Raw genomic sequence first — 24,375 nt, 5'->3', positions numbered from 1 at the left:
ATGTGAAGAAGCCCTTGCGGTAAATGTAGTGCAGGGCAGTTTTTATAGTGGGGAGTGTTTATTGTTGCCCGAGGGATGGAGGGGGCGCGGGAGAAGGAGGGGCAGGTGCAGGACCTGAGCGGCACCGGAAAAGTAGAAGCCCAAGAGTGGAGGCCAGGGATCAGGTCAGAGCAGCCACCCAGGAGCCTCAGGTCAGCCCAGAACCCAGAGCACTCTCCCTGCATTGGGGATGGAGGACCAGTAAGGTGTCTCATCCACCACTTCACAAAGACTTCCTCTAAGGGCTTCCAGACCAAAAGGGGCTGGGGGCTGGCCCGGGCCCAGCAGAATGCCAATCTGGATCCCCTTATTAACCTGGGCAGTTCTTTTTCTTCAAAAAATTAACACCCAACACTCTGCACCCTGAATTCAACCCCAGACTTCCCAATGCTCACAAAATATGAGGGCCAATTGGGAGTATGTGTATATGAGGGAGGGGGTAATAATAGAATTGCTAAGCCTTACATGGTTTAACCTTCACATTTTAGGCACCCCCCAAAAAATGGTGCCTAATTTATTGCAGAAAATAATAAATTGTTTATGTTAAGTGTTAGCTTTTAGAAGACTTAACAAAGAATGAATGCTTCTGTTAAGGCACCAAACAGGAGGGAGATTTTGCTACACTTTTTATTATTTTAAATATAGATCAATGAATTACATCAAAACTACAAGCAACAATTAGTATAAATAATACTTTAATCAGTGGCAGCAAAACATTGGTCAATTCTATTAAAAAAGCATCTCGTGTGAACAGACATCATAGGCTGACTGACAATGTCATCTCCCAACAAAAGGCTGCGATGGACAAAGTGAGATGGGAGTCAGAGGAGCAACCTCCTCAGCAAACACTTCACTCTCCCCCTCCCCCTCCCCCGGTCAGGACCCCAACACGGTTTTGGTTTTTGTTTTTAAAACACCAACACAAACACTTCTGGCTCATATTTAAAGGAACAAACTGGAAACAAATAATAGCAAATGGGCACTGGAGGCTTTCCACACCTAATTTTCTCCAAAGCACGTTCTCAGATGGAAACCCATTTCCTTCCCTGCCCTAAGTGGTTGCCGGGTCCTACCCCTTCCCTGGCCCACTCCTGTGGGCCCAAATGGATGCTGGGGTCCGGCTGGGACCTCAGGGTTGGGGGCTGCACTCTGGGCCATCCAGGCTCCATTAACATTTCAAAAGAATCCCTTGAAGCTGAGAAGGAGAGCTGAGACTTATAAACAAAGAAGTTGTTTCTCTGATTAAGTTACTTTCCAAAGTAGTGGGGCTACGTTTGAGAAGAAGCTTGGGTTTTCCTTATGAAAACATGTTTCTTGGCTTTCCTCTGGGGCAGGGATGAAGTCAGTTAAACTGTTGTGGCATTTGGTATGAAGCTGGGGGTGAGCAACCTGAACTTCTGAGGTGGGGGAAAATCTATATAACAAATCTCTATTATATATATGTAGTTGGATGTTGTGAAAATATATACCTTTTTCCGTTTCCCAAGGAGAAGGTTCAATGTATACACAGATTTGAGTTTTAGGAAAGCAGCTTAGCAACTTTCCAATTTGCCTAAGGATAGCGGCTCCTTTCAAATGGTACATCCAAAGACTGCTCTCCATATTAGAGAGGAAAAAAGAAGAGAAGGGTAGTTAGAGTCCAAAAGGTTAAGGGTTTAGAGGTCAGTCCTCCCGGCTGAAATACAGCTAATCGAATAGAAAATTTGTCCTCTGGATGAACCTGATTCTGTAATTTACCCGGACTTCAGTAAAATACCTTTTCAGCTTCTCAACGTGAGGGCGTCAGAAAAAAAGATGTCTTGACTATGTATGAACTCTGTGCTTTTTGTCATAGAAACAATGATGTGAATAATGCAGGAATATCCATCTTTAATATCCCGACATGGTGATATTCAAGTATTGCCATGTGCAAGTCTGAGAGCCAGGCTCACCCCAAGGAGGAACAAAGAGCAGTCCCCAGGGTCTAATACAAAAGACCAAGGCTTGGAAGACACTTTAGAGAAGCAGAATTTCAGCCTAGAGACTGCAGCGAATACCTGCCCTCAGCTCTCAGGAGACACAGCCAAAGAACACGCCTACAGAGAAACTCTTTTTTCCCTCCCACTTACATATATTTTTTAAATTACCACAGAAACCCTCTAAAGTGTTTTTGAAGTACTGAAAAAAATACCCCCTTCTGGATTTTAAAATTAAGTTTTAAGCTTATCCTTTCTCCCTTTCCCACCTTGGTCACTTTTTGATAGCTACAACATTTTTTGGAGCCTGAGGCCTTGGGAAGACTGGTTTCATCTCAGTATATGACCTCTGGTCATTAATTTTGACTTTTTCCTCCTTATGCTTGAGGGTCAGCATTTTAGAAAAATGAACTAAAAGACATCTCCCCTGTTGAGAGTGATTCCTTAAAAAACCACTATTCTCAAGGCAAAGATGAGTGCTTGAAAACTTTTATACTTTTACAAATTCTGCTTCTAATTAATGAGCTGAGGAAAACTTCCTTAGATTTTGTTTTTTAAAAAATTAAAACTTCAAGGGGAAAAAACCTCTAAGGCTAACTTTTGTGGCTTTCTAGATTCAATTAGGGTTTTGTTTTTGTTTTTCCTTCTTAAAGCAAGAGTTCCTCACCTTCCCACTTTCTCCCCACCGCACAGCCCCTCCCCTACACAGGCCATATAGTAATTCCTGTAAAACATTGCTATATGGGGGTATTTAGGGCATTTGGAATCCAGTTGGAACAGAAAATTCAGTCATTATCTAACCACCCAGTGCATAGAGGTTTTGTTTTCTTTCCCCAGAAGGAAAATGTTGGACCATTTGTTGCTTTTTTTCCCTTTCCTTTAATCACCCAGAACTGGTTGTAAGCGCAGTGCTGAAAAAAAAACATGTGGAAATATATTTTCAAGAACACAACTTTGAGTGAATCCTTTGCTTCCTTCTGGAAGGGTTAAGGGCCCCCCCCACACACACATTTCCAGAGAGTGGGGAGGGGTGGAGTTCAGAAGTAAGTGCACATATCTCTGATTCTGCTACCTGAAGTTCAGCCCCTTTCACCTTTTTAAGATTTTTGGCATGAAGGTGTCAGTTATTTCTGTACCACATTTCCCAACAAATAAATATTTAAGCAAATATCTAAACATAAAATAACCCGTTTTTACTTCCTTCTTAGACCCTTTTCTTTGGACATGGGGCCACTGGGAGCAAAATATATATATTTTTAATCACACGAAATTCCATAGACAACCCAGAAAGTTCAGAAATCCTGACCCAGCTCTCCGGCTTACACTGAAAGCACCTAGCACAGGGGTGGCCAACCTTCTGCCTCAACTCCCCCACATTATTAGGCCACAAAGCTCCCTGGAGGGGTGGAGTGGGGGAGAATGTCCAAATTCACACTGGGATACAGCATCCATCCTTCATTTGCAAATTCAAAATCCAAGAGCGGTGATTTTCATGAGTTTAATGACTCGCCAATATTTTATGTTCTCAGTAGCTCCTGCCATATAATAGAGAGAGAATCCCGCCCCCCCCACTCCCATCCCGCTCTAGGGAGGGGGCTGCCCTCGGGAAGGATGCTAACCTAGTCCGAGGGCGGCCTGCTTGTCCCAGGTCCACCCCACAGTACCTTAGAGCCCAGCGAGGTGACAGCAGGCCCGGCCTGCCCCCGCAGCTTCGGCTCAGCCTGGTGCGCAGGGAGAGATGGGCCCAGGGTCCCCACTTCTATAAGGTCGTCAGGTCCGTGTGGTGGTCTTTGGCCAAGGGCTGTAAATGCTGGCCGGCGGTGACTGAGGAGGAGCAAGATGAGGAGGAAGATGAGGACGATGACCTGCCTTTGGTGTTGGGCAGCTTATGATCTTTTTTCCACTTCATCCTCCGGTTCTGGAACCAGATCTTGATCTGGCGCTCCGACAGACACAGGGTATGAGCGATTTCAATCCGACGGCGCCTTGTCAGATACCTGTTAAAATGAAATTCTTTTTCCAGTTCTAGGACTTGCTGCCGGGTGTAGGCCGTCCGGGACCGCTTGGGTTCCCCACCGGTGTAGTTGGGGTTCACTGCGAGACAAAACAGACAGGACAGGCAGGTCAGAGCCTGGCCACTAGTTAGGCCCCTCGCCTCCGCCGCTCACTTCCTGGCGCGCCCCGAGGCCCGCGGCCCTCCCCGCGCTCCTGAGCTCGCTTGATTCCTCCCTCCCGCCCTCTCCCCAGCGCACACGCTCCCTCCCACCCACCTCCTCAAACACACCCACATACCCCAGGCTTGCGGGATCCCCAGATGTGCTCCTTCTTCCGGGCCCACCACCAGGTCCGGAACCCTCAAGCATTTTGGAAATCCCCCGCTCCTCCACAGCCTTCCCCCTGCTCTGAAAATGGAGTCCTCCCCCACCCCACCCCCATCCCCACCCCCTTTTGCGCCCACAGCCGAGCAGCCAGCCACATGGTCCTGACCTGCTCCCTCAGCTATAAAAATTTATGGGGAGAGAAATTGTGGCACCCACGGAAGCTACACACGCCCCCACCTACACGCAACCCCTTCCAGGCGACCCAGGCCAACGGGCTGGGATGTAGATAGAGAGGTTCCTGGATCCGAGCCTTACCCGAATTCACGTGCACCTTCTTCATCCATGGGTAGACCACAGCCGGCTGCTTGAGTGCCGTCCCGGGGGGCGGCTGCTTGGGGTCGGACTGACTGCAGGCCCGGGCGCCAGGCAGGGGCGCCGGCGGAGGCGCCGGGGGCGCTGGGCAAGGCTCTCCCGGGGCGGTGTAGTGACCACCGGGGCCGTTTGGCTCTTGTCCGTGACTCCGCGCAGGCAGCGCCGAGCCAGTCCCGGGGCCGCCGCCTCCGAAAGGCTGCTCACTGAAGTCGGGCCGTGGGTAGAGCCCCGGGGGCTGGAAGTCTGCGCCCTGTGCACCGCCGCCGTAGTAGTCGGCGCCCTGGTCGCCTAGGTAGCCGCCCTGCAAATACTCCTCGCACGGAGGGAACTTGGGGTCCACATACTTGGAGTTCACCATATACGAACTCATGACCATTAATTTCAGAAGGTAGAAAATACTAATTTTTCTCGTGTTGTCTTTTTTTCTCCTTCCATAGGGCCCTCCTACTTGCTGTCAACTGAATAAAGTTGGGCAGCCATGTGACCAGGCCAGCCAATGGCGAGGGAGCAAGTTTATCACCGGGTTGGTGAGCATCTCATAATTTTCACAAATTTAACTAAATAACATACGTATAATCAAGTAGCTAGCTGTAGCACATTTGAGAGCCCTGCCAGATATTAATGTAGTTCCAGTCCCCAGCACCCCATTCCCCTCAGGTAATCCCAGCTTTGTCTGCCACTGATTTTGCCAACCTTCCGTACCCCTTCCACTCACCCCCAGCTGAATGCAACCCCCCCCCCACACCAAGTAGGCACAGCTCAAGGAAGAATGAATCCTCCTATTGGGGTACAGAGCAATAAAAGGTGGGTGGGTGAAGTCGCCTTTGAGTTGGGCAGAGTGCCCCAGGCAGGGAGGGTTCCTGCCTGCCTGCCCTGCCTGCAGCCGGCGGGAGCGGGGACTCTGCCATACAAAGGCCGCCGTCCTGGCTTTGTTTTCATCAGGGTCACCCAAAAGTTACCAGAATCTGGCCAGCTTGAATCAAATTAGGCAATGAGTAACCGCCATCCTTTCTACCAGTGCCCAGGCCCAGGGGTTCCCAGCCAAAGCTGGGCCCTGCCAAAATAGCAGGGGGCCCTCGCTGCCCTTGCCCATGTAGCTGGGGGTGGGCTGGGATGGTGGCAAGGGCACCCCCACCTTGCCAAATTGCACCCTAGAGCTCCCCACTGGGCTTCTTCGAAGCTTGCTTTCTTCCCACAGGAGGGCCCCAAATACAAGCAAGCCCCTATTTGGGTACCTTTGCACCTCATGTTCCTGGAGGGCAGAGCTGGGACTAGGCAAGCTGGCCTTGCACCTCACTCCCTAGTACCCCAAAACCTAGCCCTTTGGCCCTGCATCCATGCAACCAATTAGGCTTGCTTTTCTCTTTTCTTTTCTTTTCTTTTCTTTCCTTTTCTTTCTCTTTCTCTTTCAGTCTTTTCAGCACCCAGAGGATCCTCTGTTTAAAGGTGAGGAGCTTCCGGAGAGGAAAAGGCTGCTCTATGTCACTAGGCGCAGCTGATCCTCCTGGAGTCCAAGGTAATAAAACAGAGGAGGCTGACCAGCGCCGGCTGCTTCTAGTCTCCACTTCGCACTTCGGTCTCTGGCTATTCCGAAGAAACGTGAAGTTTTTGCATCGACCATATATTCCCCTAGAATCGAATCTGTGACTATACGGATACCACACAAATTCGGTTCTACAGGGTATATATAGACAACGTTACAACCTCTGGTCCCACCCAGAGTGAGGTACCTAGGCTGCTGCCGGCCCCAGCCTCTGCCTCTGAGCCACCACCGTTGGACGCAGCCACCCGCACTTTCTGAAACAGTTCAGGTAGCCTGATGGGCTTGGCGACAATTTGAAGCAATGAGTTTCCTCATTCTTCGGCCAGGGTCAGGGTTACCAAGAACGGGATCAACCAGAATATTCTTCTTAAGAAAGAAAAAAAGAAAGAAAGAAAGAAAAATAATCCATCCCAAGGATAGCAGCTTTATTAACCCCCTCCCCCAGGATCCAAATACCGCCCCCCTCCTTATCAAGTGGTATTTTCCAGAAAAGAACAAATGTCCTTGGCGGCAGAAGAAAAAGAAGCGAGAGGGGAATATCATCTGTCCACTCCTTTTCCTACTGCCTGACCAAGCCAGGTTGTCTGCCAAAGCTACTTCTCCAAGAAGTCGCACATTTACCTTCATGGGTCCTGATCCGGGCTGGCCTCTCCGTTCCGCTGCTGGCTGCTGCTGCAGACCCCAAGGCAGGCGCTGCTCACAGGCACCGAGCCGCCTTGGGCTGAGGCCGGCGCGCTAATGGTGAAGGGCAGGGCGAGGGGTCATTCGAAATCATTTACAAACATACCACAAACTTTCATTATTTTTGCTTTGCCGACAGCAGCACACAAGAGTACAAAAGTTCACAAATTTCACCCGCCCCAGCGCCTCGGCACTGTGCAGTGCTTGCTCCTCAGTTCAGGGCATGGAGAGCGCAGACTCACTCAGAGCCTGGATGGATTTCAGGGGAACAGGGATGCCCTGGCTCGAATGGGGCTTTTGGGTGCCTAACTGTAGGCTGAAGGTATTAGTTTTTTGTTTTTTGTTTTTTACTGTCTTGATTGCCCTTCCTACCTCCAACATAATTCAAAAATTAGTTTCAAGCCTAAGCCTGGGCCTGGGCCTGGTGGGGTGGGGCAGGGATACTTCCCCTTCAAGCCTGGCACTACATCCCCCCATCCTTTGCTTCCACCACTTTACCTATTTCCTAGGGATTTTTGGGGTGCCGGTTCTAACAAGGGCTATGAGGCTGCAGAATCTGTTTATCCCGGGAGAGTCCCCCCAGTTTCCCGGAATGCCAAGGACTCCCAAGTATCCACCTTCCTGGGACACTGGGCCTAGGCTCTATCCAGACAAATTGAGGGAGCCTGCTGAGCCGGCTGGGGACTGGGGTGAATGTACACATTTTCATATTTGTTAGACGCTGTGACCTGCATTTCACCTTATTGCTCGACTTGTTCAGACAGGTCAAAGCCAACGAGTTATTGATGAACAAAAGCGTTAAATATTCACCTCCCGCTCAACTGCCCATACTAAATGCTTTTGATCTCTCGGGCTTTTTGTGCTGTGTTCAGCTACAGGGCGCCGAATGTGGGTTTGCTAGCGAGCAGGTTCTGCAGAGATAAGCACCCAGAGCCAGTGGAGGGGAGGAGAGAAGCAAGACCAGGAGGTCCCCAGGACATCAGATTTTCCAGACTGGAGCCCAGAGCCCCTTTCACTTGAGCCAGCCTGGTGTATAGGGGTAACTGCTCTTCTAGGGGTGTGTACAGCCTACGAAGGGTCGACTAGACTGCCCAGTCCAGCGGGGCCAAAAAACCTGTCTCTGAGTCCAGCCGTAGCTTTTCCAACCATGAAGGAGGGAGCCCGGTTCCTGCAGCCCTCGCATTCCAACTCCCATTAAAATAAAATCACCTTCGTTTTGCAGTGAGGGAGGGGCCACAGTTCTTTCTGTGACTCTCCCTCCAATACCATTGTCTTAATGAGATGGTCCTCCAGGAGGCTTCACAGGCCTAATCAGAAATGTACCTGTCTTTCGCGGCACAGGCAGCTCAGAAAGATCCAAACATCCAAGCCAAGGACCCCACGAGTCTCTGGCCCCACCCCTCCGCACCCAACCCACTCCACCGTCCTATGCCTCCTTGCAGCACCAGCGCCTCTGGGGCAGAAATTCTCCAGCTGCAGTTACAGAGAAGCAGAGGTGAAAAGAAGGTCCGTATCCCTCCTTGCTCAGCCAGTGTCCCAAGCCCAGGGCCCACACCGCTGCAAGCAGAACGGGGGAGGGGCGGGGAAGGAATGTCCACGTAAAGCTCAGAAGCGGGTAGCTCAACACACCCATGCCATAGAGGATTGAGTTTTTGTTTTCAGTGAATTTTTTTAAAAACAGAAGGTTGGCCAGGCTAGAACAGGTTAAGGGTTGGGCTGCGGAGGGGATTGCATTGCCTTGGTGTTTACTGCGTTGGTTTGATGCCGCTAATAAGACGGGCTGCTAATTAGCAAGCTCTTAACAGAAGCGAGCGCCTTGGCGGAGCTGCACCTGTGCAGAGCAGGGAAAGGCCGCGAAGGTCCAGGAAGGCTCAAGGAGACAAGGGCGAGACCCCGCGGACCGTTGCCTCAGGCAGGTGTCTGTGAACCAGGCCCCAGAAGAGCTTTCCAGGACCTCGATTTAGCGCCTCCACCTCCCGAAGCGGACTGACCTCGCAGAGCGAGGCCGGGGATGGAAGGTGGGGTGGGGGTGGGGTGGTGGAGGCAGGGCCTTTCTTCCAAATCCGCCCACTCCACTGGCTCGGCCCTTAGCCCACCACTTCCCCGCGATCAGTACCGCCTCTTCGCGATTCGGAAGAAGCGGGAAGGTACTTACAGCGGCGCTCTCTCATGGTCCTGAACCTGTTGCAATGAAAACGGGGATCACTTAACTTCCACAGGATAATAAAGCAGAAACATAACACACAGAAAAATGACAAGGCCCAGATACCCCACCAATACCCAGACCTCCCTGCTTCAGGTGCCCGCCCCCGGGAACTGCGCAAAGTTCTCCGCGGAGCCGAAGACCGCAGTCGCTCAAGAGGAGAGCCGCGTCTCCATCGCCTGCCCCACTCCACGCACCCTTGGGCAAAACCTCACTGGTTACTTGGTCCGAGTCAGGTCGCCCGTAACAGGGTTTTCCCAGTGGGAAAACAAGAAGCGAAGAGAAAATGGGCCTTTGTGTGTTTCCTTCCGCGCAATCGGGCTGGGTGGGTGCAGGTACACTGGGGAGGGGTAGCCGCTCCATCTGCCCCTCACCCCAGCTTCCTATCTCTCCCACCCTGGGAGCAATTCAGCCTCCCATTCCAGCTTCAGGTTGGTTTCAAATTCCTCAGCCCCAACCAGTGCCCCCCAAACCTGTCTTCTCCTCCTCAAAGAAGAATCAGGCATGGCTGGGACTTGCCACTTCTACTTCAATTCAAAACAAAGAGCAATTTCCAGGGGGAAAAATGAGGACCCAAATGATAACCAAGGAGGAGGAAAATCAATGAGTTTAAAGGTGAATGGTAATGCTTTAGATTGTTATCCAGCTCTTAGGGTGTGACATCAATTTTTCAGGATTGCTGCTGAGAGCCCAGAAGACAATCTTACTATGCAGTGGTCCTCCCAGAGGCTGGTGTCCAGTTTTAAGTTTTCAGTCTTTCCTGATATTATTATAGGAAGGCAATATCAGAAATCTGGGGGACAAAGCATCTTCACCCTCATCCTCTCTTTCTTTCCCCACCCAGAATACCACTGTTTTATTCCACTTCTGAAGGAGATGCTCTTATGGGGAGGAGAGGGGCAATAAGTCCTTCCTGTGAGGTGAGAGCCCTCAATTCCTAACTGTCCCTATCCAGAAGGGAGGGCATAGGACATCGAGATGCTTATTCTATTTGTTAATTTAGGTTTAGGCTAAAATTAGAATTAACTTCGGTGAGACTTATCCCCATCCTAGGCAGAAAAGTCAGGAATAGAGAAATCTCCCACCTCTGAAGTTGTTGTGGAAAAAGTAATAAGTGACTTACTGTTTTTCTTTCCTAGTGGGCAGGGGAGCTGGGAGTAGAACTGTCTCCTTCTTAGCCCGGCGCTGGCTGGAGCCTCTCACGTTCCTATTGCTGCTCCAGGAACCCAGCATCTGCACTTGTATGCTCTTAACCTAATTTATGGTGGGAATTATATTTTGGCTTGTCAACTCTCAAGCCATAAAACAAAGTTTATTGGAATCACGTGCTCATAAATAGCCACTCAGGTCCCATCTCTACAGAACCATAAATAACCTTTGACTTTAAACTTTTATTCACTAAATAAAGGTTTGCTGCAACTGTTTCCTCAGATTTAAATAGTTCCAAATATCCAAGATGCAAGGGAGTTCATATTTATATCAATACCCCAGACTTTTCAAATAGCATCTTTTCAGAGAAACTGTTTAAGTTGGGAGATAGTTCTATTTGGATAAGGCTGGTTGGTGGGCATGTCTCATGATTCTTTGGCTGCATTCACTGTGAGTACCATTAACCCCTTTATTTCAATAATTTTCTAGCTCTAGATGTGATAGAGAAAGGTCAAAAGCCACTTCTTATTTGCTTATGACAGAAGTTGGAAGTTATTTGAGATTTTGTTCAAGTTTCAATAGAGAAAGGGTGGTTAGGGAGAGGCTCGGTGGGTTTGGGGGTGGGAGTGGCAGTTGGAATTAACACTTGGCCCCCTCGGTGTTGTTGTGGATGGGCTTGGAGAAAGTCGAAGGTAGCCACATGCCTAGAGGTTTCTATAATTTGCTTAGATCTGAAAGGGAAGCCTTTGCAAGTGACCAAACTGCTTAAAACAGCAAGACTTGGGGTTTGGTAAAGTGAGAAAGTGGAGAATAGCCTCATTAGAATCTTTGGCAACTAAAACTCCAAAGAAGTAAAACAATAAAACAATAAAACAGCCCTGGTGTGAAGGAGAAAGGGTGTGAGGAAGCAAATGAGACTCTCAAACCTAGGAAGTCAGATGTCCCCACTCCCATAGTGTCTCCAAGCACAGGGATTAAGGCTCAGGAGCTTTGGGGGCTCAAAACTGCGTGGGAGTTTTAGGAGGCCTACCTCCACACCCACACTGCTGCCCCCACCAGGGAGAGAGCCTAAGAGAGGAAGAGGGAGTAGTACACTGCCGCTGTCCTGCTGAGAAAACCAAGGAAACAGCTTGGGCCTGAAGCTACTCTCTAGGAGAATGTGGCATTCTCTGCTTGGGCGAGGCTGGGGTGGGGGTAAGAGAGAGGGAAAGATGCCCTCAGCTCCCACCAAGGAGCATAAATAAAAAGAGAACTGACCCCCTAGCACCCTTCAATAGCCCACCAGAGTTGCCACCAAACAGTGTAAAAACATGTGTGGTTTTGACTATTCTGATGAAAATAATGGATGTTCTGTGGAGATTTGTAGAGCACACACACATATGATTTCTAAATCAAATTCAGTTGCAACTGTTCCCATCAGAAAGACCCATGAAACCCATAAAAGAGATCCCTTCATACAAAGATCTCTTTGCATCCCAATTTCCACCCATTCTACATGCATTTCCAAACCCATTTCCTGATTTGACTGTCATTAGCTAGAAAGCAGGGGGTTATTAGCCTGGATTGTAAGGCATCCATTTCTCCTTTTTCTGTTTCATTAGCCATGTAGAAAGATATTTTTCTTTTATGGTTGATGGCATCTGTTTTTAAAAATGGATAAACTCTTCAAAACATAGTTTCTGATTCTGGTTAGCACCAGATGAGCAGCTGTAAAATAATAATAATAATAATAGTTTGAGGGGTTGAGAAGAGCTATCTTTATTTTCCTGTAACCCCAGCACTTTGGGAGACTGAGGCAGGCAGATCACAAGGTCAGGAGTTTGAGACCAGCCAGACCAACATTGTGAAACCCCATCTCTACTAAAAATACAAAAATTAGCTGGGCGTGGTGGTGCACCTGAAATCCCAGCTACTCAGGAGGCTGAGGCAGGAGAATCGCTTGAACCCAGGAGGCAGATGTTGCAGTAAGCCAAGATCGCACCACTGCACTCCAGCTTGGGCAACAGAGCTAGATTCTGTCAGGAGAGAAGGAAGGAAGGAAGGAAGGAAGGAAGGAAGGAAGGAAGGAAGGAAGGAAGGAAGGAAGGAAGGAAGGAAGGAAGGAAGGAAGGAAGGGAGGGAGGGAGGGAGGGAGGGAGGGGGGAGGGGGGGGAGGGAGGGGAGGAAGGAGAGAGAGAGAGAGAGAGAAAGAAAGAAAGAAAGAAAGAAAGAAAGAAAGAAAGAAAGAAAGAAAGAAAGAAAGAGGAGGGGAGGGGAGGGGAGGGAAGGAGAGAGGAGTCCACAGTACATATTAGTTTCCAGGCAATTGTGATGAGCTTTTTATGAGAATGGGGTAAGGAGAAGACAAGATTGAGGAGAAACAGTGTTTGAAACAGTGATGGGTACCTAGTCAGGGCTAGGTAGACATTCTTTGAACAAATGGTGATGAAGCCTGGTGACTGAAACATGCCTGCAACCTTTACTGTGGCCTACACAAAAAGATAAAATTACATAGCCTACTCTGTATATTTAGATAATAACAGAAAAGTAGCTGTGAGTAAAGAAAAGGAGAGACGAAAGGAATATATTGAGGCAGACATCATTTATGTCTTGATCTTAGGAAAGCGAGGCAAAGTGATTTAAGAGAAAGTGTCCACCTTCCCATAATCTTCTCTTGTCTTCTCCTCCCCCTCTTCCTTTTCTCCTCCCCTCCTCCTGGTCTTCTGTAGTTGAAAGAAAGAGTGGAATGGAGAGAGAAGCTGAGTGGTGGGAAAAGCAGAGCTAGCGTGTGCCAGTTTGTTGGGGAGTTTCCCAAGAGCTTGCAATGGTTGTGGTGATAATGAAGAGGCAGTGGGGAAGGGCAAGTTGAGCCTTCTTAAAAATCTGGAAGGAATTAATTTATAGGTAATGTGGGACTGTGGGTACTGTCCTTCCCCATGTGGCTAAAAAGAGCCTAGCAAGCTCCCATGAGATAGGGCACCTTGTAGGGCTCCTCCAACACCTGGGAGTCAAAGTAGCTCACAGGAAGGAGGAGAGAGTGAAGGGGTCCCAGGAGGGAGCAGCTCTACTCCAAAAGTAATGAAAGTCACCCCTCTGCCCACCCTAAGGGCCCCTGCTAGGTGGCTCCAGGAAAGAATAGTCTCATTTTGGCTCTTAAGAGGCCTTTTGCCTGAAGAGGGTGGAGCCTTCCTCTTAAACTCAATGTTTGTACAACCAGAAGAGATAGGTGGAGCTTTGAATACGCTCCCTGGCCAGGTGCATGTGGAGAAAGAAGACTGCCCAGGGCTGGTATTTAAGGACATAGTCTGGGGGTATAGCCAGAGAAGGATTGAACAGGGAGTCCCAAGCATGACAGAAATGTAACTCTAAATTCCTGGCGCTATACTCTATCACCAAAACAGAAACATTTCTCTCCCTGCCCACTTCCCCCCACCCTAGTGGAGTCACCACTCATTGGAGCTCTGGCTTGAGGACCCAGGGAGGCAGAGGTGACCCCACACAAAAAGGCCAATAGTGAGAGAAGAGACCAAAACAAAAGGGGAGGGGGCTTGGGGCAAGATGTCTGAGAGCAGGGAGGCAAGAAATAAGGTTCCAGTGGTCCCAAGAAGGGCAGAAGAGGCTGAGGTGGCCATCTAAGTACTAGGAGAACCAAGATTTGTTCGAACAGGAGGTGCTGCCCTAGGCTGTAGGCAGAACACTGCCTGACAAGCTTGGTAGCAGAAGAAACTGTATGTTTTGAGAGAAAAATCTGACCCAGGAGGACTTCCTGGTTAAACCAAGCAAAGTAGCTTGGCCAAGAGCTACTAAGGCTCTTATGAAAAAAGTCTGTAGACAGAAGTCATGGACCCAGAACTAAGGGTGAGGACTTAACCCTCAATTCTCCATTGACCCTTCCAATTCTTTGAAATTCCATATATGTTTTATGAAGAATTATAAAAATACCCTTTCTGGCTACAGCCCCTACACATGCTGCGGGGAGAGGCTCAGCTGCTGCCCTGGAGCCCAGATCCTGGGGCACAAGCAGTTGAAGGGCTGAGGAGGGTTGGGGAAAGTGGAGGTGGGGCTCCTCAGCTTCCTTGGCTGTTGTTGGTCTTTTGCTTTCCTACCCTGCCCTAGATTTTAAGAGACAAGGAGGGTCCTTGCCCTGGGGCTATAGGAGAACAGGAGGAACAACCAGCCCAGTGGGTGTGACTGACAGGACAGGGTGGTGATGGAGAAAGTGATTGCAGGAGCTGGATAAACGGGCCTGCTCTCAGGAAAGACCTGAAGCCATCTGTGGGAGTGGAAGATGTGTCTGTGTGAGTGTGAGGCCTCCCCTACCTGACACCTGCCCACTGAGGAGTTAGGGCCACTTTCTGCCTGGTGTAATGCTGATACATTTAGGTGCCATTCAGACCCAGTGGGCCAGGACTATGTGGCCCATAACAGCAATAGGTTAGGTCCCAGAACTATGTTCTCCTGAGTCTGCTACTTCCTGTGTGTTCAAACCTGTCTTGTCCTCCATAGAATTTAAAAATTTGGTGAGTGAACCAGGGGTCTTTTGCTCTAAAAGTCTAGGCCTGATTACTCAGCAAGAGGGGGATAATAAGAAACATGTATGTATTGAATACTTGGTATGTGGCAAAACACTGGTTTAAGTACTTAACCAGTGAGTTAAAGTACGTAAAGCAGTTAGAATAGTGCCTGACATATAGTATTGCAAGTAAGTAAAAATTCTCATAGCAACCCTTGAAGGTACTCTTATCCCTCCTTTTCAAAGAAATTAACACGTCTAGAGAGTTGCAGTACTCACCTAAGGTCACACAACAGGTTAAGTGGGACAATGGCAGTCTGAACCCACAACCCACTGTCTTTGAAATCTCCAAGCCAAAAGTAAGGGATCCATGGCCCCTTCCCTAAAATGAAAGTACTCAGCCTATAGGGTGGTGACCTTAAAAAACACAACCCTGGATGGAAGCCTAGGAGCTCTGGGGGATGCCTAGTTGTAGGGGTAGAGGGAACTTGATCTTTGGAGAACAAAGGATCATAAAAGGAGCAGGAGAGATAATTGACCAGTGGTTCTCAACTGCCCTGGGGGGAGGATGTTTACAAAATGCAGGTCTCTGGGTACCGTATCTGGATATTCTGATTCAGTAGATCTGGGATAGGACCCAGAAACCTGCATTATAAACAGGAAATTTGATGCAGGTCTCCACTGAGAATCCTTACCCTAGAGAAGGCAGTGGGGAGAGGGGGACAAAAGACTGCATTGCCAAGAGATAATGGAGGATCAGTGGGATTGGGTCAGAGCATTATTTAAGTAAGGTGTCGCTAGCTCTTGAAGCTGGTGCGAGGAGTACCCAGTGGAGCCCACAAAAGGCCTGAAATGCGCGAAGTGGTGGTAGAAGAGTGGTTGGGTGGTGTGGAGTAGACATGCGCATCTGGCTAGTTCTCTCAAGCTGCAGAGCAAATGGGATTTACCTAAGCTCTAAGAGTCTTCAGAGAGTCCCAGGACCCAGGCCCTGTTCTAAGTGAGCAAGGGCAAGGCCCATCAGCCTGTTGGAGGGGGTACTAAAGGATGTTCTTTTCAAGGCTGTCCATTCTGGGTACCAGGAATCCTGGGCAAGGTAAATGACAGGACCCGCGGCCCAGAGGGAGGGGCTGGTTGGGATCCGCGGATTGGGCCCAGCTTGCCCCATACAGGATTCAACTTGCTGCTCCGAAAGCGCAGCACGAGGAAATCGCGCCCCCTCCGGGAGGGCGGAGAAAGCGAGGTGGTCTGCCAATCCGGAACGGTCCTAGGCTCCCAGGCCTCGGAGCTGCCTCCACTGCGGGTCTGGAGAAGGGAACCCCTGGGGGTGTGGGGCGCAGCACCATCGACCCTTGTTCTAGGCCCCACACACTTTGCGCGCGGAGGTAGAGGGAATCGGTGGGGAAGGCGCGGGAGGCGCGGGAGGCGCGGAAAGCGCGGAAAGCGCGGAAAGCGATCCCTCCGCTCCCGCCCTTCCCGGCCGCAGCAGCCGGCGAGACGCTTGTCCTACAGCGCCTCCTTCTGGACGAGGCGCCAGACAACCGAGCAGGCCGACCACCAGCCCCGGAAACCTGAGGCTGGGACTTCCTCCAGCGGGCGGAGGTCTCCCGGCACCAGAGGCTGGTTCTACAGTGTCCCCTGGGGCGGCTGAAAGGAGCAAGAGGGACCTGAGGCCACCTCTCATCCCCTACCCCCCACCCCAGCACAAACAACAAGCTCGGGTCCCATTAATTAAGCGAACCCAGGCGGGAAAAGCCCTTATTTGTCCGTTTGTTTATTTATTTATTTGACTACTCTTTGCCAAGCTGCTGCGCCCCAGAGCCCTCGAATGTGCTGTGCTGGCATAACAAGATCCGGGAATGGTCGGGCTGAAGGATTGGCCCGACGTTTGGCGGTTTGAACAGGCGCCAGGAGGAAAGGCCTTTTCCCAAAGCAGTAGCACCAGGCCGAAAAAAAAATCTATACCCTTCCCCGAGGGGCAAATATATGCTATATATATACTGGAAAGAAGAATGTTTCCTTTGGCCCCTGTCTCGTATTTGCAGCCTATGTCTAGCGTACATTTAAATTGGGGTGAGGTGATGAGTCATAATGATTGGAAATGTAGCCAAAGGTAGAACTGTTCAGCTATACAGGGAAGGCTGAGATAAAGACAAGATGAGTAGCGAGCCTTGACGGAGGGAGAATGGAAAGATCGGGTGTATCTCCCTGCTCGAGTCCACTCGTCCCCTCCCCCACAACCCGTGCTTTGCCGATCGAATCCTCGGGCCGGACAATTTAACTGCACATGCGCTGGACGCCTGGCGCGCGTGTGTGGCGGGCACTGTGGGGCCCTGAGCTGTGCCGCCGGCGTGCACCGCGCAGTACGGATGAGGCACCGCGCACCGCTTCTATGCCTGGATGCAGAGGAGCTTGGGAACCTCATCTCAAGAAGCAGGAAACATACTTTTGTTTTTCAGTAAAACCTGTATTAAAAGCTTCAGCTGTCCTTTCTGATTTGCAAGCCCTATTCCGCCGAACAAGCAGTATCTCCTCGTTGCCAATGAACACTCTGAAGGTTGTTATGTGGATCAGAAATGTCACATACAGGGCACCGCTTTCCTTGAGTCGTTCTTCAAGGCGGGGAAAACCACCCTACATTCAGAGAGCACAACTTCTCCCTCATTCTGCAAAACTATCAAGTCTAAAGGACCAGTCCCTAGAAAGAGGGCATCTGTTCACACCATTTCCGAAAACGTGACCCTAAATTGAATTTAAGTTGGAATTCTGAGTTTTTGGTGGCTTCTCCCCAGCTTCCGGTGCCCCCGTATACCCTGCCCGGCTGCCTGGCCGCCGCACTGCGGCAAGGCCGTAAATACCTCTAACAGCTGCCTGCCAGCCCAGGGTGAAATACTGTCTTTGTTCGATTTCCCTTGCCTTTCTGGTTCAGAAAACAGAACTCTGGCAAAATGTACTTGTTTGTAGAAACATCTGACGAGAAAATACGCTTTGTTTTCAGCTCTCGTGCTTGGCCACATTTATAATTTCGAGTTTCGCTCTTTCTCCTGATCCTCGCAGAGATCTCAAGCCCAGTTCATGGCCTGACCCGTCGTCACCAAGGTCAGGACATGCTACCAGCTCCCTGCTCTATGAGAGAACAGAGGTTTGGGCCAAGGACACCGGGAGTTATACTTCCGGGCTTCTCAGCTCTTAGGGTCCCAGCGTTTTAAATTTTCGTTTCATTTTTTTTGTTAGGTTAACAGAAACAATGGGGTTATTTCCGGTAGTGGCAACAGCACGAACTAGTCTCCTTGAAGACTAATGGCCCGAAAGTTTCTGTGATTTGCGGATTATTTCCCTTAGATGCAATCGACCATTTCGTTCTAATAAGAATTAATGCTACCACGGGGCTTACAAAGAACCCCTCAATCTTCCAAATCTGCCCATGACATCAACCTCTGCTGCATAATCGGACCTGCACCCAACCCAGGTTTTTAGTCACCCAAGCGCGCTGGGCTACAGAACCCAGGGAAAAGCACTGAAGCTCTTAACATAGAGCTTGGCCATCAGGGCCACACCCCCACCCCCAGCCGGGTACCATCCAACCTAGGGACTCTTCCTGCTCCAGATCTACCCGGCAGGGCCTAGAAGCCACTGTCCAGGTGCCTGCTTTTCAATGGGGAATATTTTTTACCCCGATCAAACAACGACCTCAAAGACCATTGTACCGTAATAGAGAAATAATTACAAAATACAAACACTCCAAGTAAAAAAAAGAATCACTCAAGTTTCTTATTTGTAAGTGATCAGAATTAGTGATCCAGGAGAATTTGCAGGCATCAGCTGGCCACAAATCGTGGACCTCCATTTTGAAATGAACATGATTCCATCATTAATTATGAAAAACACCTTTCTACAAAGATGACATGTTTTGTTCAGAAACGCTTTTATGGCCAACGTTGTTACATTGGAATTTTAAGAGAACAATAAGTTAGGATTTACCACTGGGTGCTTTGGGAACCATACCCTTGCCTCGCGCAGGCCAGTCTCATGCGCAATGCGGCAGATTGTCCAAAGGTTTCATTTCACAATGTTCATGACGGGAATAGGCAATAGGATTTGCGAACTGCATCCTCAAGTGCCATTCAAAATCAGAGGGAGAAAACAGCTTTTTTTCTTCTGCAAAGGATTTTCTTTTATGCATATTGTTTCATTTCAGCAGTTTTGAAGTTGAGGGAAGAATGTTACAATGTAATATTTATTAGTAGGCGTGAAAAAAAACCACACAACCCATCAATACATTTAGAGAGCAAAAAGATCTACTCTTTTCCTACTCTGGCAAATAAGAAACACACGATGTTTGAACACAGAGATGTCTTGTATTTCTCAAAGATTTATTGGGTTTTTACCAAGATCTGGACCCTATAGTCTGATACCATTACTTCCCAAAACATGCATTCATTTTGTGATATAAAATAATCCAAATTCACCTGACAGATTATCATATGTGGGAAGAACCTATCTTGAGTTGTTTAAAAATTTCTCTAAGAACTAGAGAAACATTTAAAAATATTTAAAATTCCATCTCATACAACACAAGGCCCAATAAACCATCAACCCTAGAAATTAACCAGCATCAGTCACTAAAGCCTAGATTCAAACACCAAGCACATCCTAGGAACAGAGAATTCACCCCACCCCCACCCAAGCCCCAACCCTCAAAAAACACCTGTTATTCTCCCGGGAACCTCTGGCCACGACCACAGATAAACCACAAAAACCACAGCTCTGTATAAAATGCCTTTAGTGACCCCCAGCAAGTGGAGATGTTCAGTAGTAACCCGTCTACACGCTTTCTCAGGGTGGGATTGAGGGGCTCTCCATCTAGACATTGGGATCCTGTCTGTGGCTACCCATCTCTCAGAATTTCTGGAAGAAATAATACTGTCCCCTTAGACTTCTGAACCCAGCCGGACCCCGCCCCGGGCCGCAGGGGACGCCCTAGGAACCAAGTAATGGGGGGAAGGGGCTTAGACAGCGACCCCCAGTTCCCCGGGAAATGTAGGGGAGCAGCCGAACTGAGCTGACCAAGGGGGTCGGCGCCCCAGGCTTCTTGGTGGCATGCTGGGGCGCGGGGAGGGGGCGACTCTTACCCGAAAGCTGCCGAGCTGCAGGCGGCGGTCGGTCCGGGCGTCTGCCGTAATCCACTAGGCGCTGCCCGGCTGCGCGCGCTCTCGGCGGCAGATACCCGCTCATGTTGGTGAAGAAACCGCGCCGGAATCGCGCGGCTGCAGTCACCTCGAGCAGGCCGGCTGCTCCTGGCAGGCGGTGTCCGCGCCGGCGGGGGGCTTGGCGCCCAAGGCCCCTTCCAGGCCCTCCCTCGCCGGGCTCCCCACCAGCTCCGGAGGTGGCGGCTGTGCTGACCGAGTGAGCGGCGGTGGGGCCAGGCCGGGCGCCGGGCGGGAGCCGAGGCCGCGGCAGACTCCGCAATCCCGCAGCCGGCGACTGAAGCCCACCTCTGCAGAGACAAAGGTTAGAAAAAGAGGGGGTGAGACTCTGGGAAAGCAGAATGCGGGGGGAAATTCGCCTGGGAAATCAGGAAAAAGGCCGTGAAGGCGAACGGCGCCTGCACATGACCAGCCGCAGCCAATGACGGCCGCAAATAGGTCATAAAAAGGTCTATTACCAAGTTGTAAATTTTCTTCAAACAAAAAGGAATTTACTGCAATTCCTTGCGGATTTTGCACATACAGCTCGCAAGCGCCATGTTTTTTCCTCTCCTGCTTTCTCTCTCCCCCGCCTCCTCTCTTCCTTCTCCTACTCCTCTCTCCCCATTCTCTCTCCTTCCTCCCTCCTCTTTCTCTGTCCCTCTTCACCTTTCCCTTTTTTCTTCCCTTCGTGGTTCTTCCTTCCCTCACCCCTACCTCTGTTTCTCTCTTTTTCTAGGATGTGTGTGTGTGTGTGTGTGTGTGTGTGTGTGTGTGTTCTTTGGTTTGGCTCAAAACCTCTGCGCAGTTGGCCATTGTGAAGGAGGGAAATGAACTCAATGTACTGCTCACGCTCTGGGGAAGCGATCCCCACAGCAACCTCCCCCCATCTCTCACCCTGTGCCAGTCACTTGGCTTCTCCTCCTCTCCCCTCAGGAAAAGGCCTGTCCCCAAAGGCAGCCAACCACTTTCGGTTTCCCCTCCTCCCTCTCATCTCCTTGCAAGCCAGTCCCAGTTATCTTGGGAAGAAAATGCGGGCTCTGCAGGCCAAGAAAGTGTGCCCCCCCCCCACACCACTCCATCGTAAATTGGGGTCCCTCCCATTCCCGGGAGGTTCTGCAGTAGGATAATCACCAACCAGCCTAAAGGCTGGAAATGGTTTTAGGTACTTGTCAACCTCTCCGAAATACCCGAAACACCCGTTTGAAAGTCCATCACCTGATCTTTCTCCACAGAAACATCTTTCTGGACGGACAGGGTTATGGTTCCTGGATCCCTTCTGAAACTCCTTGCTCTACGTCCCCCACTAAGAGCAATTTTCATTTTTATGGAGTTTAATTCTAGTTCTCCCCTCTCCTCTTGCCCCCAAATATTTCCCAACTGAAAAATGTGTTCAATGCAATACTGAAAAGACATTTGTTCAGGAAAAGAGTGACTTCCTCAGATCAGCCTAGAAAAAAGAATAATTCCTTTTCCTCAAAGGCCGGCGTCACATTCCCTTTATATTTTTCACAGGAGCTGCTCTGGTGAACTCCCGAAAGTAAATGTCCTTGGCTGGCCTCCAGCATTCCCCTCATGGGCATAGCCATGCAGCCTTCAGAACCTTCCTGAAAGAGGTAACACCACCCCCCATCCTTTTAGACAGTGTCTTTAAACTTCCAATACTATGTTACAAATATTTGCATTGGATATCTGTGTATAAGTTCTCTGCTATTAACATCTTCACACCCAGTAAGTACCTAAGTGGATGTGGACTGAAGCAGGAAGCAGCACAGCACCCTCTGGAGCAGGCCATTTGTTATCCCTTGAAAAAGTTCTGATGACCTTGGATGTTTTTGATTAAAGGACTTTTGCTGCCATCTGTCAGCAAAAGTCATATTCTTTCTAGAAAAAAGCCAGTGGGCCCTAACTTTGCTGGAAGGAACCACAGCAGCAGCCAGGGCCCATTAAAATGTTCTCTCTCCTCCCTTGTCCACCCCCAGATGCCCAAGGATTCAGCAAATACTGGGGAAGCAGAGGACACAAGAAACTTGGATGTGAAATAGCACTTCCTTCTGTATTACAGAATAAAACAATATTTTAAATTATACAAGCAGATGGGGCAAGTTTTTGGGCCCTCACAAGCCCAGAAGACTTCACACAGGTATACTGGTATATACATGTGGAACTGAGCAAAGAAGTTGTTTAATTCCAAAGTTTTTTGAGAAATAATCTCAGTAGTCAATTTGCCTCATTATCCTCTCCCCATCTTACCCAGATAAAAGCAGAGCTTTATGACCCTCCTTTTCAATTTGGGGAATGAGGGCTGCAAAGAGACTTTGCACAGAAAAAGCAGCCATATTTGCATTTTCTCCTCTTGTGCCCAGAGGTAAGCGATGTACTGGGCTTTGTGGAACCTCACAAAATGGCATCGTTGAACTGACTTCTCTGAAAACCACTGAGACCCACATCCTCTTTTGTGTGTTTCTGGTCATTGCAAATGGAGAGCCTAAATCACTCAGAAGGCTTGGTTCTTTCATTCAGTGTTAACATTGGAGAGTATTATTTTTCTCTAAATGGTTTACAGACCTCTCTAAGCCGACTGCTGCAGTCCAGGGCTGAAAAGCACTGTCCGGGATGGCAAAGCATTCTCTGAAGGTTTATGCTAATTTCTGCAGCAAAAAAATGTTTGCTTGTTGCCTCAACGCTTGGATGTTGAAACATTTGAGCCAATTAGAAGGGCATCTTGTGCGCAAGTCACTGCCAGTCTGTCTGCATGAAACACCATGATGGAGGGTGGGGATGTCTAGTCAGTGTAAGAAAGAAGGTGGCGAATGTGTGTGATGTGTAATTCCCCAAGGTCTTTATTTGAACACAAATCTATGTTCTTTCCCAGCTACAAAAGGAAACATTTACCTACATGTATAATTAACACTCTGGGTGTGTAAGCTATGTATACATACAAATTCATATTCTAAAATACACCAGCTATTGCAACAGTCTTTCTCTGTACATGAGGTATGAATTTACCATGGTTTAGCGGGCCAGTGGGGCCAAAAGTTACACTTCGCCGGGCGCGGTGGCTCAAGCCTGTAATCCCAGCACTTTGGGAGGCTGAGACGGGTGGATCACGAGGTCAGGAGATCGAGACCATCCTGGCTAACACGATGAAACCCCGTCTCTACTAAAAAATACAAAAAACTAGCCGGGCGATGTGGCGGACGCCTGTAGTCCCAGCTACTCGGGAGGCTGAGGCGGGAGAATGGCGTGAACCCGGGAGGCGGAGCTTGCAGTGAGCTGAGATCCGGCCACTGCACTCCAGCCTGGGCGACAGAGCGAGACTCCGTTTCAAAAAAAAAAAAAAAAAAAAAAAAAAAAGTTACACTTCGAGACCAGCACAGAATGCTGAAGAAATGACATTTTACCTCCTCTTCCTTCCTTGATTTCCATACCCACCCATACACAGTGCTCCCACCTGACAGTCTTGCCAACATTATTTCAGGGTTCTAAAAGAATTTGGTGAGCATCCTTGAACAGGAGACAGCCAGTTTTACTAATATACAAAGGAGTCCTGAGTCCCTTAAATCCAGGGCAGCTGGATTTCAGCCAGCACTGGTCTTTGTATGGTTTACACTGGAGGCCCAGCCTCTTGGCCCTTGGCATCCTTACTCTGTACCAGCCGACAGCAGAATCTTAAGCAGCGCACAGAGCAAAACATTCTCAAATCCAGCATAGGCATTTGCAGCTGTCTCTTGGAGTGCAAATGTTTAAGTCCTGGGCCACTTGTGATTTAAAATTATCTTTCCTAGCTCAGGTCGGAGAATGTCACAGCCATCACTTCTTCCCAGCATGTAAAGCCAGGTGGTGCTTTCCTTCTGACCTGGCCAGTGGCAACATTTCTGTGGTCTGTGAAGCCACAGGCAAACAGCCTGACAAAACCTGATGAGGTGACCCTGGTGCAAAACTATAGGATTTCCATTTTCTTACCTATGTAATAAAAGCAACTCTGGAAATAAAAACGTATCCCTTTGAAAATAAACACGGTTAGAGAAAGCAGAGAGCTCTTCGATGACTACCTAATAAAGGTGCTTTTTCCTTTTTCGGGAATGAATGTTACTTTACTTGAATTTTCCTCTTTTCTCCCACTCCTCTTCCCCCTACTTTCCCCTGTAAAATGGCAGCTGCAGGAGCAGCCTCCAATGGAAAATGGATATCTTGTTAATAACAGATGCCAAACCCCAGCATCAACGCTGGCTCAGTGGAATAAGCTGTGGTGTAACATGGACTCTGGGTTGTCCCCCACTGGGCCCACAATTTGATCCTTTAAGAGGATCAAAGCTCTCAGAGCATCTTAGCAAGATTATTTAGAGCAAGATAGACTAGCCAGTCCTCTCTGGAAAAAGAAGGGGCCCCTGCGGCTTTTTTTTTTTTTTTTTTTTTTTTTTTTTTTTAACAGCG

At 49.2% G+C, this 24,375-nt stretch overlaps 2 protein-coding genes and 1 long non-coding RNA gene across 8 annotated transcripts in view; 1 reads left to right on the top strand and 2 right to left on the bottom strand.

Annotated features, from left to right (window-relative positions):
* Positions 1 to 19,975, bottom strand: part of HOXD3 (homeobox D3) — a 38,047-nt gene extending 18,072 nt beyond the window's left edge. For 2 of the 4 annotated variants that reach the window (XR_490992.3, XM_073019833.1), the window contains exon 1: positions 3,659 to 3,757. The gene's annotated coding sequence lies outside the window, so the exon portion shown is untranslated. Of the gene's footprint in view, positions 1 to 3,658; positions 3,758 to 19,884 lie in introns of those variants that run through there. The other 2 variants (XM_007965432.3, XM_038001900.2) reach the window with 2 other exon arrangements.
* HOXD4 (homeobox D4) lies at positions 651 to 19,973 on the bottom strand. 3 transcript variants are annotated; one of them, XM_038001903.2, is made up of 4 exons: positions 19,885 to 19,973; positions 9,067 to 9,092; positions 4,631 to 6,965; positions 651 to 4,088 (listed from the first exon to the last, which is right to left on the bottom strand). In XM_038001903.2, the coding sequence occupies exons 3-4, from the start codon at positions 5,061 to 5,063 to the stop codon at positions 3,754 to 3,756; spliced, it is 768 nt and encodes a 255-aa protein (XP_037857831.1). In that variant the 5' UTR covers positions 5,064 to 6,965; positions 9,067 to 9,092; positions 19,885 to 19,973; the 3' UTR covers positions 651 to 3,753. The 3 variants fall into 3 exon arrangements, with proteins under 3 accessions (XP_037857831.1, XP_037857829.1, XP_007963625.1); XM_038001901.2 differs by having other exon boundaries at positions 4,631 to 10,368; positions 19,885 to 19,966; XM_007965434.3 differs by lacking the exon at positions 19,885 to 19,973 and having other exon boundaries at positions 4,631 to 6,596; positions 6,852 to 12,299.
* Positions 19,976 to 20,155: 180 nt separating the features above from the next.
* Positions 20,156 to 23,970, top strand: LOC119625335 (uncharacterized). Its single transcript, XR_005241514.2, has 3 exons — positions 20,156 to 20,263; positions 21,454 to 21,554; positions 21,921 to 23,970. It is a non-coding gene; the product is annotated as an uncharacterized lncRNA (long non-coding RNA).
* Positions 23,971 to 24,375: the final 405 nt, after the last annotated feature.

The sequence above is a fragment of the Chlorocebus sabaeus genome, chromosome 10 (assembly GCF_047675955.1).
Source record: "Chlorocebus sabaeus isolate Y175 chromosome 10, mChlSab1.0.hap1, whole genome shotgun sequence".
Taxonomy (NCBI): Eukaryota; Metazoa; Chordata; class Mammalia; order Primates; family Cercopithecidae; genus Chlorocebus; species Chlorocebus sabaeus.
This window is presented reverse-complemented; position numbering and strand designations above follow the sequence as displayed.

Excerpts from the sequence above, each read along its gene's own strand:
- HOXD4 (XM_038001903.2), bottom strand. The coding sequence starts at position 5,063 with ATGGTCATGAGTTCGTATATGGTGAACTCCAAGTATGTGGACCCCAAG. Across the intron at positions 4,089-4,630 it reads GAAGGTGCACGTGAATTCGG|TGAACCCCAACTACACCGGT; the intron begins GTAAGGCTCGGA and ends TTTGTCTCGCAG.